Source organism: Dermochelys coriacea, chromosome 18 (genome assembly GCF_009764565.3).
Source record: "Dermochelys coriacea isolate rDerCor1 chromosome 18, rDerCor1.pri.v4, whole genome shotgun sequence".
Lineage (NCBI taxonomy): Eukaryota > Metazoa > Chordata > Testudines > Dermochelyidae > Dermochelys > Dermochelys coriacea.
Window position 1 is genome coordinate 2208088 of NC_050085.1, and position 16595 is coordinate 2224682.

Here is a 16595-nt window from a genome sequence, read left to right on the forward strand (position 1 = left end):
ACTAGGTCTTAACAGGTCACTTGCATGATCTACACATGAGTTAATGCTGCTCAAGTTAACCGAGCTCAAGGGAGAGTGGCTACGCTGTGAAGTCACTCACAGCTTGCCCAGAGTGATTGGATTAGCAGCAGTGTGGTTGTGCTAATTCGAACGATAGCCCAGACGCCGATGGGCCAGCCAACTGGAGTTAAAAGTGCTTTCATACTCACGAAGGGGTTTTGTGTGTGTAGGGGACTGTGGGGCAGAAGGGGAGTGAAAACGAGCACTCGAGCTCAATTATCTGTTGCCATGTCTACGCTACAGGGCCCACGTCAGCATGACCCCTGGAATGTCAACAGAAGGCACTTTTCTGCCCGGAAGTAACACTACCTCCCTGAATGATGCGTCAACAGAAGCACTTTCTCCTGTTGGCTTAGCTGCACTGAGGGCTCTGCCAGCATGTGTCACCTAGGGGTGTGACTAGCCAACGTAGCTTTGCAAGCACAACTTTTTACTGTCAACCTGGCCTGTAAAATGGGTGAATGATGTTATGAGAGCTGGGTTCAGAATAAGGGTGAAGAAAGGGCATAGAACTTGCAACAGCAGGCAGCGGAGGAGCTGGGGCTCGAACTCATGGTCTCTGAGCTTGTATTTTAGTGGCCCTCCCCATGTCTCCTGGGCATGGCATGTAGGAGTTTCACTCACTGTACTTTGCTTCCCTGAAATCTTGTGAAAGCCAAGATTTCTCATGTCCTCAGAGGAAGCATAGAATATCAGGGTTGGAAGGGACCTCAGGAGGTCATCTAGTCCAACCCCCTGCTCAAAGCAGGACCAACCCCAACTAAATCATCCCAGCCAGGGCCTTGTCAAGCCTGACCTTAAAAACCTCTAAGGATGGAGATTCCACCAACTCCCTAGGTAACCCATTCCAGTGCGTCACCACCCTCCCAGTGAAATACCGTTTCCTAATATCGAACCTAGACCTCCGCCACTGCAACTTGAGACCATTGCTTCTTGTTCTGCCCTCTGCCACCACTGAGAACAGCTGAGCTCCATCCTCTTTGGAATCTCCCTTCAGGTAGTTGAAGGCTGCTATTAAATTCCCCCCTCACTCTTCTCTTCTTTAGATTAAATAAGCCCAGTTCCCTCAGCCTCTCCTCATAAATCATGTGTCCCAGTCCCCTGATCGTTTTAGTTGCCCTCTGCTGGACTCTCTTCAATTTGTCCACATCCCTTCTGTAGTGGGGGGGACCAAAACTGGACACAATACTCCAGGTGTGGCCTCACCAGTGCCAAATAGAGGGGAATAATCACTTCCCTCGATCTACTGGCATGCTCCCACTAATGCAGCCCAATATGTCATTAGTCTTCTTAATAGCAAGGGCACACTGTTGACTCATATCCAGCTTCTCGTCCACTGTAATCCCCAGGTCCTTTTCTGCCGAATGGCCGCTTAGTCAGTCAGTCCCCGGCCTGTAGCGGTGCATTGGATTCTTCCATCCTAAGTGCAGGATTCTGCACTTGTCCTTGTTGAACCTCATCAGATTTCTTTTGGCCCAATCCTCCAATTTGTCTAGGTCACTCTGGACCCTATCCCTACCCTCCAGTGAATCCCCTCATCTTAGTGTCATCCGTGAACTTGTTGAGGGTGCAATTCATCCCATCATCCAGATCATTAATGAAGATGTTGAACAAAACCGGCCCCAGAACCGACCCTTGGGGAACTCCACTTGATCCTGTCTGCCAACTAAACATCGAGCCATTGATCATTACCAGTTGAGCCTGACAATCTAGCAAGTTTTCTATCCACCTTATAGTCCATTCACCCAATCCATACTTTAATTTGTTGGCAAGAATACTGTGGGAGACTGTATCAAAAACTTTGCTAAAGTCAAGATATATCACATCCACCGCTTTCCTTTTATCCACAGAGCCAGTTATCTCAACAAATATCTATAGCAGGGGCCCAGATCCTGTTGTTTGCATGATTGTTGGCAACATTAACATCTCATCAGGCAGCCCAGATTTTATTTATTTACTCATGTAATTTTTTGATCCAACTTCAGTTGCCACAAGGTGTCCAGGTGCCGCTTGGGTCCACAGCTGTCTCCATGCGGGTATCAGGTCACTCCCACAGCTGCCTCCTTGCAGGGAGAAACTTATGACTGAGAAGAGGGGAGAGAGAAATAGCTCAGGGCAGACAGGCAGTGGGTGATGTGTTATGATCCTGAAAAATTATAACTCAGTTAATTTCTGATCTGCATGTAAATGAAGAAATGCGTATTCATCAACTATGCAAATTAGACAGTGGCATTTGCATTATTTCTCCAGCTTTGTGGCCCTTCAGCCTTACAAGGGATGGACATGAAGAACCACGTTTTCAAGTAGCTTCTGATTTTTGGGTGCCTGCCTTGATTTCTGGTCCCAGCTTGAGACACCTATGACCAGACTTGCAAGTGCGCTGAGCACCCACATCTTCAGACGTTGTCAGTGGGAGCTGTAAGTGCTGGAAATCCGGCTCAGGGTGTCTCATGTCAGGCAATGCCGAGTCAAGGCACCGAAAAGCAGAGGTCACGTGCAAACAGAGCTGTCAGTGAGGTTTTGAGGTAGTGTGTGCGAGGGTGAGCGTAGATAGCGTTCGGGGCTGGACCTATGAAATCCTCCCTTCTTGTATCCCCAGAGGAAAGGAGTACTTGTGGCACCTTAGAGACTAACAAATTTATTTGAGCATAAGCTTTTGTGAGCTACAGCTCACTTCATCAGATGCATTCAGTAGAAAATACAGTGGGGAGATGATTTATATACACAGAGAACATGAAACAATGGGTGTTACCACACACACTGTAAGGAAAATGATCACTTAAGATGAGCTATTACCAGCGGGGTGGGGGGAGAGGAAGAAAACCTTTTTGTAGTGATAATCAAGGTGGGCCATTTCCAGCTGTTGACAAGAACATCTGAGGAATGGGGGGGGAATAACATGGGGAAATAGTTTTACTTTGTGTAATGACCCATCCACTCCCAGTCTCTATTCAAGCCTAAGCTAATTGTATCCAGTTTGCAAATTAATTCCAATTCAGCAGTCTCTCATTGGAGTCTGTTTTTGAAGTTTTTTGTTGAAGAATAGCCACTCTTAGGTCTGTAATCGAGTGACCAAAGAGATTGAAGTGTTCTCCAACTGGATTTTGAATGTTATAATTCTTGACATCTGATTTGTGTCCATTTATTCTTTTACTTAGAGATTGTCCAGTTTGACCAATGTGCATGGCAGAGGGGCATTGCTGGCACATGATGGCATATATCACATTGGTAGATGTGGCCCACCTTGATTATCACTACAAAAGGTTTACTTCCTCTCCTACCCCCCCGCTGGTAATAGCTCATCTTAAGTGATCACTCTTCTTACAGTGTGTATGGTAACACCCTTGTTCATGTTCTCTGTGTATATAAATCATCTCCCCACTGTATTTTCCACTGAATGCATCCGATGAAGTGAGCTGTAGCTCACGAAAGCTTATGCTCTAATAAATTTTAGTCTCTAAGGTGCCACAAGTACTCCTTTTCTTTTTGCGAATACAGACTAACATGGCTACTACTCTGAAACCTATCCCCAGAGGGACTCCCTGGTAAGGAGGGAGAGCTGCTAAGAGATCTCTTGCCTGACGACTCAGCAGAGCATCTCCTGGAGAGAGATGGCCATGGTGACCCTGCACAGGCGTTTGTGGGTGTAAAACCCAAGGAGGGAGAAGGAATGATTGTTCCGGCTGGTGGTTGTGGGTAAGATGTAGGCCCACCTGCCTGACTCTTCATTCCCTGCCAGGGGGAGCAGTGTAGTACAGAGATGGGGTGCAGGATTAAAGAAAAACACATGCCGTGGCCACCCTTGTGCTCCCCCAGTTGCAATGACCAGAGGTGTGTTAGGGGCCAAAATGTTGCTGTTGAGGAATGGGATGAGAGGCGGCAAGGTGTAACCTCAGGGCTAGGCTAGCTGTGTTAGCCATGGGTAGACAGCGGGACAGAGAAGAAGTGCAGGGCCAGCCCCATGGAAATCCATCCTGCCAAGGAAGTGGGAAGAACATTGGGGGTCTGTGCTGTGAGGAGAGGGACCGTGTTCCTCCTAAATGGGCATGTCGGAGCTATTTGGCTGCACCATCATCTCCCTGGGGACATTCTGGGAACCTACTTGCTGGGCGCTCTGCCATTCCATTGCGCAAAGCCCAGGGAGCCGATGGCAGGGACTCTTCTGCCTACTCTTCTCTCTCCCTCTCCACCCCCCTCGTGCTGGATTAGATGGGCCCTAACTAGTCTCTGCTTCTCTATTGAGAGGAGCTGGTGAGATCTGGTGGGGCACTGGGTTCCTGCTGAGCCATGAAGGGGTATGAGGTGGTGTGGGCTGTTATTGATTCATTGTCTTCCAGGTCTATTGTGATCCTCCATTGTCCCACACTCTCTGTGCCGGGATGGTCTGGGGAAGGCACCCTCCATCTTGGTTACCCCGTGGGAGCCACAGGGCTTTCCTGCATGGGGCTTAGGGGTGCCTCCTCATCCCACTCTGACCCCTTGGGGACTCCTCCCACCTGGCCCTGCTTTGCCTTCGACCCTCAAAGGTTGTGTTGTTGCCACCATCTTTCCGGCCAAAAGGATCCTAGAGCAGCTGCTCCTTAGCACCCTCTAGCTCCATCAGGATCTGGGTTTGATTGCCAGGCCTGGAGGTGCTGCGGCTCACCCCAGCTAGGCAGCATCACAGGGCTCCCAGGCCCCTGAACTGGAGGTGGATGGCTCCAGTGAAGGGACCAGAGGGTGGTCTCTAGGGAGTGAAGGGGGGATCCTTATGGCTGTGGGAGCCCTGCTGCCCGAGATAACGACTACACTGAACCCCGGGCCATGCTGGTGGGGGAGGGGGCACCCTGCTGCCTCACAGGCCCTTTTATAAAAGATCAACACAACCAGGCCATCGCCCTTCCTGGGGCAGGAGGGGCAGCCTTCTGCTGCTGTCAGCTGGCACCTGGGGGCAGGACCCCTACATTGTTACCTGGTGTCTACAGGGGACAGAAGGGTTGCCCTGAAACAAAGGCCCCAACACTGATTTCATGCACTAAGCCTGACGAGATGGGCTGGGGCGTGGGCCTGGTGTGTGGAGCAGGAGAGGATAAACCATGCACAGATGTGTTGAAAAAACCACCTCCCGTGCCCCTGCCCCATGGAGTCGGTCCCAGGCCCGTAGCAGTGTCCAGGAGCAGGCTCTGGATAAAGCTCTCGTGTCATGTCAAAGTTCCAGCTCTAGCACCATCTGCCTGCGTCAGGAGGAGGCTGGGCCTGGCAGGGAGTGGGTGGGTGCATGACCTAGCCAGACCTTACTGTGTGGCACCTACTGAGGTGTGGAGGGGGTAACGGAGCCCAGCAGCAAGTGCCACACTGTGACCCTCTCTCTGTTTGCCTCCTTACAGGATGGCGGAGCCTCGCTTTAACAACCCCTACTTCTGGCCGCCCCCTCCCACCATGCCCAGCCAGGTAAGACCCCCTCCCTACCCTGAAGCAAGAGAAGCGAGGAGGGGCAGCTTTTTGCAGTCGTGGGTGAGGTCCAGCTGCAGAGCAGCACGATCCCAGGTAGTGGCTGTTGGGAGCTGTGGCAGGGCCAGCCGAGACCCTGGGAAGAGCAGTGGGTAGGGCCATGGCCGGGAGGGACTGACCCCTGGGGAGAGATTAAGGTTGCTAAAGTCCTGTGGCAAGTGGTGATGAGAAACCACGTTTCAGGACCCACGGAGCTGTTGGGCTGGGGAGCCAGGGAAGGGAGCCCCCTTGCGAGGCTCAGGGATAGACGGGACAATCCGACCCTGAGCTCCCAGGGTGTGTGTGCGAGAGTGCATTAGATGAGCTATTGCCTCTGCTCTTCTTCAGTGTCTATGGTAGATACCCCAGCTGTGGCTGGCTGGGAGAGGGGCAGCCTTTGGCAGGCATCCCAGCGCAGAACAGCGTGCCAGCTAGCTAGGTGGGTGGGTGGAAGCTCAGTGCCACATGCTGGCATAAGATCTGCCAGCGCTGGGGGCCCCACTGCATGTTGGGAAGCATGCAGCTCCAGCAAGAGTCTGGCCCTCTTTCCCCCAAGCAGTCGCAGAGGTGGGGCCGCGTGTGGGAGCACCCTTCCCCTCTCCACTTGTGCATTTGCAGAGGAGGGGCCATGTCCCAGAACAGTGGCACAGTTGGTGGGTGGGAGCTAGTGTCTCCTCGCCTGTGCTGTGCCGGGGCTGGCAGCTTCCCCATGGGGCCAGTACCTCCCGTGCTTCTGTGCCTCTGGCAGTGACATGTGCGTCTTGCTTTCCTCGTCCCAGCTGGACAACTTGGTTCTGATCAATAAAATCAAGGAGCAGCTGATGGCAGAGAAGATCCGGCCCCCTCACCTGCCCCCAACCTCGGTGTCCTCTCAGCAGCCCCTGCTGGTGCCCCCCTCGCCTGCGGAGAGCAGCCAGTCCATCATGTCCCTCCCCAAACTGCAGCAGGTCCCAGGGCTGCACCCACAGGCCGTCCCCCAGCCTGACGTGGCCCTGCATGCCCGGCCGGCCACCAGCACGGTCACAGGTAACCACAGCCCAGCAGCACTGTGGGCAGCAGCGTGGGGGGGGGAGGGGAGGGGCTTCCGAGCAGGGTTAGAGGGGCAGGGGTGTACATCTCTGCCCAGGCAGGAGGGGACAGGACTCCAGAGGAGGGGGGCCCCCTGTGTTTGAGGGAACCCAGATTACCTGGCAGGATCCCTAGCCAGAGGCTGGCTCTGCCCCCCACTCTCAGGCCAGGCTCACCCCCTTGGCAGGATGGTCTGTTTCACCCACTGCCCTTTCTGCCGACGGGGTACAGAACCCCTCAGTGCTATGTTTCTGTCATATGGAACCCCCCTGTGCTATGTTACAGCTGCAGGGGGTCCCCTCCTGCCTCCATTATCAGGGTCTGGGAGTTTTGGGGGGCAATGGGTCAGCCCCCCTCCCATGGCTCAGGTCCCCTAAGTGGGATCAGCTGTATCGGGGAAGCCACACCTGTCTGGGGAGCTTCCTGTGATGGGGGCTTAGTATCCCAAAGCTGGCTGCCCCCTGGGGTAGAAGGGCGAGCTCCATCCCTGCGAAGCTTTGTGCCAGTGACCCCCCACCCTCCCCCTTTACCTTTCAGGTCTGGGTCTGGCCTCCCGTGCCCCCGTAGTCAGCACCTCGGAATCCAGCACTGGCACCAGCACCCCCTCCACCCCAACCTCCACCAGCCAGAGCAGACTCATCGCCTCATCGCCCACCCTCATCTCAGGGATCACCAGCCCCCCACTCCTGGACTCCATCAAGACAATCCAGGGCCACAGCCTGCTGGGGGCGCCCAAGTCAGAGCGAGGGCGGAAGAAGATCAAGGCGGAGAACCCGTCGGGGCCGCCCGTCCTCGTGGTGCCCTACCCCATCCTGGCCTCAGGCGAGACTGCTAAAGAGGGCAAAACCTACAGGTTGGAACATACGCAGCAAAGTGCCACTTCTTTAGCCCCAGGAGCCCTGGGCTGGCAGGCAGCCCCCACACCAGCCGGGCACTCCCAGTTTGGCTCTGCTGGCTACTCCCTTCCCTCTGCTGAAGGAGAGCACCTGGCATGGGAACAGCCCCTTTCTGTTCGGGTGCCACCCTACGGCCTTCGTTTGGCCAGGCCTCTGCTGCTGGGGTGTGGCCCCACCCTCCATGCACCACCCTCTCTGCCAATGTGGGGCATGAGCACAGGACTGGCACCCAGGACTCCTGTGTCCTAGTCCCATCCCTAGGAGGGGGGTGGGAATCAGGGTGGCTGGGTTCCTTCTGTTCCTGGTTCTGACAGTGATTCCCTGGGTGACCTTGGGCAAGTCGCTTCCCTTTTCTGTGCCTCACTTTCCCCTTCCGTGGAATGTGGGGCTCACAGTTGCCTGTCTCGTGGGGGACAGCTGTATGGACTGAAAGGTCAGATGGTCTTCTTGGCTACTGACCCAGTGCTGGTGAGCGGAAGCTGTGCTCCCCCCTCCAGCTGTCCTCAGTCTCCGCATTGCTAGCTTCTGCAGCCATGACCCTGCTGTGGGACCCATCAGAGACTGGCTGCCCTGCCCCACCACACTCGCTTCCCATGGACTTTCCCCTTGCTCCCTGCAGCCTACAGAACTGTGTGCCCATCGCCGGGGAATGGGACAAGTCCTGGGTAGGAAGCCAGGCCTGTTCGGTGGATCTGGCCCATGGCAGCCAGGCCGGAGTTACTCCCAGGGCAGGCCAGGGCTGCAATGGCCTCATGTCCTGTTCTCAGACCCCGGTCCCTGTAGTGCTGCAGGGCACTCCGTCCTAGAGCTGGCAGCATGTCTCCAAGGTGCAGGGTGTGGCGGGGGGGCATGTTGCTTGCCATTCCCTTGCCTGATGCCCCCGGAACCCTCTCGCTGTCCCTTCCCAGGTGTAAAGTCTGCCCCCTTACCTTCTTCACCAAGTCGGAGATGCAGATCCACTCCAAATCACACACAGAGGCCAAACCCCACAAGTGCCCGCACTGCTCCAAATCCTTCGCCAATGCCTCCTACCTGGCCCAGCACCTGCGCATCCACCTGGGCGTGAAGCCGTATCACTGCTCCTACTGTGAGAAATCCTTCCGCCAACTCTCCCATCTCCAGCAGCACACCAGGTGAGGGGCGGGGCTGCCCAGGGAACGGGGCCCAGCTGACTGGGGAGCGTTGCAATGGCCAATGCCTGGCTGGCTCTGAGCAGGTGCCACCTGCATGCTCCGTGGCATCCCAGAGCAAACAGGCCTCTGACAGCAGGACCAAACCTGTAACTCCTGTCTGGCTGAACTGCTTTGTCCCATAGCCTTTGTCCCAGAGCGGCTAGGAAGCTGTAGTCGCACCAGTTCCTCTGTCCCCCCCCCAATGGTCCCGCAGTGCAGTGCTTTCTATGGGGAGATTACCCCTAGCCACCTTCACCCATCAACAGTGTCGGGCACTATGGGTAGAGGAGGGACCGAATTCATGGTCCTTTTTGGTCAATTTCATGGTCATTGGATTTTAAAAATCATAAATTTCAAGATTTCAGCTATTTAAACCTGAAATTTCAGGGTGTTGTAATTGTAGGGGGCCTGACCCAAAAAGTAGTTGTGGGGGGGTCAGAAGATTATTGAAGGGGGGGGTTCATATGGCTACCTTTACTTCTGCACTGGTGCTGCCTTCAGAGCTGGGCAACTGGAGAGTGGTGGCTGCTGGCCAGGAACCCAGTCTGAAGGCACAGCCAGCAGCAGCGCAGAAGCAAGGGTGACATGGTATGGTATTGGCGGGGTGCTGCCTTCAGAGCTGGGCACCTGGCCAACAGCCACCCACTCTCTGGCTACCACTTCTGAATGTAGCACAGAAGTAAGGGTGGCAATACCACGACCCCTCTAAAATAATCTTGCGACCCCCCCCCGCAACTCACTTTTGGGTAGGGTTACCAGCTTTGGTTGGATGAATTCCTGGAGGTTTCATCACATGATATTATCTTTAATTCTTGGAGAGTCCAGAACAATCCTGGAAGGTTGGCAACCCTGCTTTTGTGTCAGGACCTCCAATTTGAGAAACTCTGGTCTCCCCCGTGAAATCTGTATAGTAGAGGGTAAAAGCATACAAAAGACCAGATTTCACAGTGGGAGACCAGATTTCACAAGCCGTGATGCGTTTTTTCATGGCTGTGAATTTGGTAGGGTCCTAACTATGGGATAGCAGCCTCAGGAGTCCCAGAATGCACTAGGATAAGCACAGCCTGGGCATGCCTCTGCTGTCCTGTCAGGAGCCAGCTGCTGGTGGCCCCCGCTTCATCTGTACCATTGAGGTGTGTTCAGCCTTGAGCTCCCCGATGGCCATGTAAAAATTCACCAGAACCTATGAGACCTGGCTCAGTGGTGATAGGTCTGCACCCCTTACACCAGTGTTTGCATGCAGTGGGTGTGTGGCACGTGCCCCTGGTGTCTCATGCCCAGGTGCCAGATTTTGCCTGTGAACAGGTGCCCAGCCATCCTGTTGCATGGAGCTGTGGAATCTAGAATCATAGAAGTTTAAGGTTAGAAGAGACCTCAGGAGGTCATCTCGTCCAACCCCCTGCTCAAAGCAGGACCAACCCCAACTAAATCATCCCAGGCAGGGCTTTGTCAAGCTGGGCCTTAAAAACCTCTAAGGAAGGAGATTCCACCACCTCCCTAGGTAGCGCATTCCAGTGCTTCACCACCCTTCTAGTGAAATAGCTTTTCCTAATATCAAACCTAAACTTCCCCCACTGCAACTTGAGACCATTGCTTCTTGTTCTGTCATCTGCCACCACTGAGAACAGCCTAGCTTCATCCTCTTTAGAACCCCCCTTCAGGTAGTTGAAGGCTGCAATCTAGCCCAGGCTTCCCATTGGGCCTGTCTGGGAGAGCGTTTCTCTGGCCACCTCAGGACCCCTAGAATGATACAGGGTTTGACTCCTATTCCCGTCCTTGGCTTCCTCTCCCTATGCCCCTGGGTTCCTGCACTGCCCCCTAGCATCAAACATGAAGGAGCAGGCGGCCTTTGGAAAGCACCTGCTGGCCCCTCTACTCTGGGCGCCTGCGTGGAATGAAGCCTGAGGGACAATTGCCTCCTGTGAGCCCTTGGGACAGGCCAGCCATCCTCTGCCTACCTCCTTGGACTGGCCCTATAAACCTCCCTCCCCCTTTCCCTTAGGGGTGCCACCTGTCCAGGTTTGCCCAGGATCATCCCTCTTTTGAGGTAGCTGTGCTGGGAGAAATGTCAGGGTGCTCAGTACATGGCCAGTCTAATGGGCCCAGGAGCATCCTGGTTGTCCTGGGTTTTTGTACCTCAGAGGTGGCATCTCTGCCCTCCCTCCGGGCTGAACAAGTCAGACTCCATGATCTTGCTGATCAGGAAATAACTAAACTGCCAGGTGGTGTCAATGCTTTTGCAGTGTCTGTCTTCACCACGGAGTTAGCTTGTGTGACTCCTCTTGAGAGATCCCAGCTCCCGTGAGCACGGCCAGGCTGTGTCAGAGCTCTCCCGCTGCCAGGTCTGCGCTGGCACTGCCCGCGCTCGTGTGAGGTGCTAGGACTTTTGGAGGCACAGCCCAAGGCGTTCGCGCTGAGGGGGCTGGGCGGCTCTGTCAATAGGTTCCCAGTGGCTTGAGGAAGAACTCATCTGTCCTTCCAAGAACAGGGGAGTATGGTGGGAAGGCCGTGGCAGACCAGCAGCACTTGAGTGGCACTAGTCTGTGGCCCCACAGCAGGGGAGGTGACGAGTGGTGCACGTCTCGGGCCAGCCAACTTGAGCTAAAAGCACCACTGGACTTGAGTGAAGGAGTTTGTGCGAACGGGACATTCGGGTTCTCACTCCAGGGAAGGCAAAGGGAGGCTTGCCCCAAGCTGGTGTTGGCTAGACAGCATGCTGGGGGCCCATTGCCCTGCAGCTGGGGTGATCCGGCTCCACCCCATTGCGGGAGGGGGCTGGCTCCTGCTTTTGTGTATGTGGCTCTCGCAGGGCTGGAATCCAGCATGCTAACAGACGCGGCCATTTTGGGGGACAGAGCCACCTTGCACCCCCTTGCTCACTGAGTGGGGCGGGAGAAAAGGGAGCTGTTCGGGTACGCTGTGTGTGCTGGGGCCTTAGAGGACTGGTGCATCCCCACGGTAGAGTAGGGCAGGGGGTTTGATCCCATTCTAGGCAGGGCTTGGGTTGACACACCTGTTGCTGTGTTGCAGAATTCACACAGGCGACAGACCCTACAAGTGCCCACACCCTGGCTGTGAAAAGGCTTTCACGCAGCTCTCCAACCTCCAGGTCAGTGCCCTGGCTGGGGGCCCGGCATGTTCCCAGCCCAGTGGGGTCAGCCCATGGGGGGGCCGAGCCCATGGGGTGGGGAGACACAAGTGGTTGCAGGGTGGGGATGGAGTGGGGCAGAGAGCTCTTGATGGGGGTGGGGAGCAGAAACTAAGAGGCTGATGGGGGAAGGGGAAGAGGAGTAAACCCCTGGCGTAGGTCATGAAGCTGGGCAGTTGAAGGGAAGGGGGAGACATCTCTTCCAACCCAATGGATGTGATTCCAGAGAGCAGTGTCAGTGTCTGGGGACCTAGGACCTCTGGGGGGGAGGTGGTGCCGATGCCCTGAGCTCTGCAGGGGGCTGTGGGGATCGATATCGTTGGCCCCTGTCCCACAGGGGTGTCTGGTCTGCCATTGGTGTGGATCCTGCTCTAGATGATCCCCCCCCCCAGCCGCTGGGCATGGTGTCCCCATGGGGTGGGGGCACAGCCCAAGAGCTGCCATGGATTGTGCTACGTAACGCTGCCCGTGCCTCCTCCCCGCCCTCACAGTCACACCAGCGACAGCACAACAAGGATAAGCCCTACAAGTGTCCTAACTGCTACCGGGCATACTCGGACTCAGCATCGCTGCAGATCCACCTCTCTGCACACGCTATCAAACACGCCAAGGCCTACTGCTGCAGCATGTGTGGGAGGGCCTACACCTCGGTGAGTGTGGCAGGCGGCGTGGGGAGCCAAGCACCAGCCAAGGCGGGGATGGTGCCACGGGCAGGGTCTGTTCCAGAGACAGCTCATGCCCCCAGCCTGCGCCAATTCAGCCATGCGGGATGAGAAAGGGAGGGTCTCTCTGCCCACAGCCAGGTGCTCATTGGGTGAGGAGCTCCTTAGTGCAGCAGTCATCCCAGCACTGGGAGGGAGGCTCTTACAGTGCTGCAGGGATCAGGCTTCAGTCACTCGCAAACCAGCTGGTAAGAGAAAATTGCTTTCTATTGGCTAGAGCCTAAAGCCTGGGCTTCTTCCCGCCAGGTGGAGGCGGATCCCTTGGGAGAGCCAATCAGCTTGTCACCTTTGAGTTGTCCTGTAGCTCTCCCAGACGGGTGAATGAGGATGGATTTTGGGTGGGGGCATGGGGTGGGGGCTCCCTTCTGGGCACAGGGGGTGCTGGGGACGGGTCAATTCCATCCCCACTGGAGGCAGGCAGTGGGCCCAACCCTCCTAGCTGCAGCGCTTACCCTGCTCCCGGATCTCTCTCCCCGCAGGAGACGTATTTGATGAAGCACATGTCCAAACACACCGTGGTGGAACACCTAGTGAGCCAGCACTCACCTCAAAGGACGGAGTCACCCAGCATCCCAGTGCGGATCTCGCTCATCTAATCTGGGGCTTCCTTGCCCACCCCTACCCTACGCAGCTCTCCTCCCCCCAATTCCGGATCGCCAGGGGGCAGCTTGGAGACGATCACACGGACCACCCCCCCCAGCACCGCCACTGAGTGCCCGTGCCTGCCGAGTCACGGGGAGCGACTGTGAAGACACTCATCTTTTGGGAGAAATTAATGAATGAATTAATGTTTGGAAAACACCCCTCGGCCCTGGCCCCGCCCCCAGCACCCTGCCGGGAGAGCCAGGGACTCGTCCACAGTTTTGGTGACATCCAAAGACTATTTCAGAGCACTTTGAATCTCTGTTTGGTTTCTTCATTTTCTTTCTTTTTTTCCCTTCTTTCTGCCCCATCCTCCATACTCCTTTCTGCTCTCTTTTGGATACAAGGAAAGAGAGAGAGAGAGAGAGAGAGAGATTGGCCAAGAAGTTGGTGCTGCTAAAACCGAAAACCCAAACTGGACAGAGACGCGCTGGATGGTGTGGCGGGCAGGATCCAGGGCCTGGCGCTCGGGCTCCTTCAGCCTCAGGATGAGACTCTGGGACGTACCCAGCCTGGTGCTTGGTATCTGCTGCCCCTCCTGGACTCTCCGTTGGGAGCCAGCATGAGGCCAGTTGAGGGGGGAATGGGTTAACCTGTTGGCTGGAGAGGTGAAATCTACTGGCGCTGTTGGTGCGGGGACAGGCGCTGGAGCAGCAGCTGCAGGAGGGAGACCTTTGTTCCACAGACGTCGCTGTTCCCCGCTGGGGCTTGTCCTCTGCCACTTTGTCTAACCTCGTTGGGACATTTTGGTTGTTTCCTTTTGTTTGTTTCATTTGTCCTGGTTGGAGCTGCACAGGACTGGCTGTCCCTGCGGCCACGCCATGGTCCGTGCACATTTCCCTGGCGGCGCGAGGAATCGCAGCTGGGGCTCCGCCTAGCTGGGGGTAAGTGTGGTGGCTGCCGGAGGAGGCACTCAGCCTATGACAGGGACATAGCTGGGGCTGGCCAAGTTCATGGAGGGCAGGGCTGGTCATGCCTATGTGAAATCCAGAGATGCAGCCCATGAAGACCACAGGTCCCAACATGCTGTGCTCTAGTGTGAGCTAAGCAGTATCCCGCCAGATCGGGAAAGCACATTGCCTACTGGGAGCTGTAGTCTATAGGATTGGGCAGGAGTCAGGCAGACTGTGGCCAGTACTGGTATAGGCCCAGCTGTGGAGCTCCCCTTTCCAGACTCCAGCTCTGCTAGGCCAGCCATGGTGTATGGGAGTGGAGGAGCACTTTGGCCATGGTGCTGAGGATCTGGGTGGGGGGGTTGGGAGCCTCAGCTGCCCATGATCTGTCACCTTCCCCCAAGTCTGCATGGTGCTAACTAGGGATTGTCCTGAGCTATGAAGGGGCGTTTGCTACAGAAGAGCGAGTGTGAGAGATGGGTGCGGGGGGCTCGCTGCAGGTTATGCTCTTTGACGTGGATTATTTTTCAATCTCTCTTCCCCACTATGGGCATCTAGTGCTGCTGCTCTGGAAGCCCGGGCACCACAGCAGCCTACCAGGGTTTCCAGAGTAGCGGCAGCCTGGGGTCTCCTCTCTCACAATTACCTCCTGGATCCTGTGTTTGCTTATCAAGGGGATGGGCCCCAGGCAGAGAGTTACATGTGGGAGAGGGGAGTCCGCCCCATAGGAAAGCTCCCTCCAGACGTCCAGCTACCACCCCCTGTGCAATACAGTACAACGGGCTCCTGCACGCCAGCTCTGCCCCTCCGAGCTAAGGGTTCCCTTAACTCTGCTCCTCCCTCCAGGTTCCCAGCAGGGCACTGGCAAGCTCTTTCTGCACCTTCAAAGGATTCACATAGAAACCTCGTCTGGTGCCGGTCCCTGCCTCTCACTGGGTCCCTGAACCCTGCGGCGAGGCTAGCGCTGACTCCGTGCCCTGAACAGCTCAGTCTCTGGGGCTTTGGAGCAGTCGGTTGCTGTGGCGCCTGCCGTGTCTGTGCAGGATGGTAATGAGCCCACCTGCAGAGCACCTGTTGGCTGGCACAGTAACAGCTGGGAGACAGCTGCCTGGGGCAGTGACTCCCACGCCAGCCTGCAGATGCACCTGGGGGCTGGCCTGGTGCTCATTGGAACAGCTGCTGGCGGGGCACAGCTCCCATTCGCCCTGTGCACACCAGGGCCTGTGACTGGCTCCATTTCTGGCCCAGCTGCACCTGTCAGCACAAGTCACTTGTTCTGAACTTGGCTGACCCTACCTGGGCTGAGCCGGCACCGTAGTTTGGGTTTTAGCTTGTGCTGTGTGTAACAGGGCCACTTAGAATTAGATTTGAGGGTCACCTGCAAATGGCTGTATTGAGCACAGTAGGGCTCTGCAGGACTTGGGGAGATCAGCAGGAGAGTGCAGGGGACAGCCTGTGTTGCCCCTGCTCCCTGTTGCTGGCATCAGAGGTGAGCTGTGACATTAGCACCACTTGAATCTGAAATTCTGATCTGTTGGGATCTGATTCTGCTGCCATGACAAAGCTCTTCCAGAGGTTAGTGGGGCAGGATCAGGCCGTGAGCCCTCCTAGGATGCAGGTAACAAACCAGCTCCCTCCCGAGCAAACTAAAGCACTAAAGGGGAAGAAGAAAGCCGGTGTGCCCTGGAGGCTGTGCTCAATCGCTGGGACTGGCAGTGCCTGAGGGGGTTGGCTTACTCTGTCCTGGGACCGTGTGCCTGGTCAGAAGAGCGATGGGAGAAACGCAGAGCGGTCTGTATTCCCGGAGCGGAGTTCCTTCCCCACCTCCCCTGGCACCTCCTGGAAATCAGCCCCCCAGCAGTGCAGTCTCATGGCAGGGACCTTGGAGCAAGCTTAGGAGGGAGAAATCCAGCAATGTGAGACACGAGGCCCTTCCCTTCCCTGGGGTCACCCCACTGGGTACAGTAGAGGTACCCCAGGTATGGATCCCACTGCCCTCCATGTGATTCCCTCGGGACAGCTGGGGCACCAGCTTGATCTCTGGCCTTTGGGGGCACTTATCTGTTTTGGGAGCTGCAGAGCCTGCTCTCAGGCCAGATGGACCGGAGGGAGATTCCCCTAGCCCAGGGTGCTATGGATCTGCCTCTCTGCCTTGCATAACCCCACATACCAGTCACCAAGAAGCAAACGCAGCAGGAAGAATGATTCGCCATGTGTAAATACCTCCAATGCAGCAGCTTTGGAGCGGCCTGGCCCAGCCAGAGTCAATGACGGCAGCAGGCCCTGCAGGGAACAAATACACTAGGGCAGCGTTTCTTGAGTGGGAGCTCAGAGCTAGCTCAGCTCAGCAGGGCCATGGTAGGGTCTAGGTAGGAGCTGAGACTGATGGAGAGCTCACCACTGCTCCAGCTGGAAGCACTGGCTGGCTGCTCACATGCTAACCCAGCTTCTCCCAGCAGGAGGTGCTGTGCACTGCCAGAGAGAACATCCTCCCAAGCAGGAGGTGATACAGCCACCTGTGGCCA

At 56.0% G+C, this 16595-nt stretch overlaps 1 protein-coding gene across 19 annotated transcripts in view; it reads left to right on the forward strand.

The window, feature by feature from the left end:
• ZNF362 (zinc finger protein 362) overlaps positions 1-16340 on the forward strand; it is a 57457-nt gene extending 41117 nt beyond the window's left edge. For 13 of the 19 annotated variants that reach the window (XM_043500093.1, XM_043500085.1, XM_043500094.1 and 10 more), the window contains 7 exons: positions 5427-5586; positions 6309-6555; positions 7135-7450; positions 8402-8626; positions 11696-11774; positions 12305-12463; positions 13015-16340. In XM_043500093.1, the coding sequence (XP_043356028.1) occupies positions 5428-5586; positions 6309-6555; positions 7135-7450; positions 8402-8626; positions 11696-11774; positions 12305-12463; positions 13015-13131 (1302 nt within the window). In that variant the 5' untranslated portion in view covers position 5427 and the 3' untranslated portion in view covers positions 13132-16340. The remainder of the gene's footprint in view (positions 1-5426; positions 5587-6308; positions 6556-7134; positions 7451-8401; positions 8627-11695; positions 11775-12304; positions 12464-13014) is intronic. The other 6 variants (XM_038376986.2, XM_038376985.2, XM_043500082.1 and 3 more) reach the window with 1 other exon arrangement.
• The last annotated feature ends 255 nt before the right edge of the window (positions 16341-16595 follow it).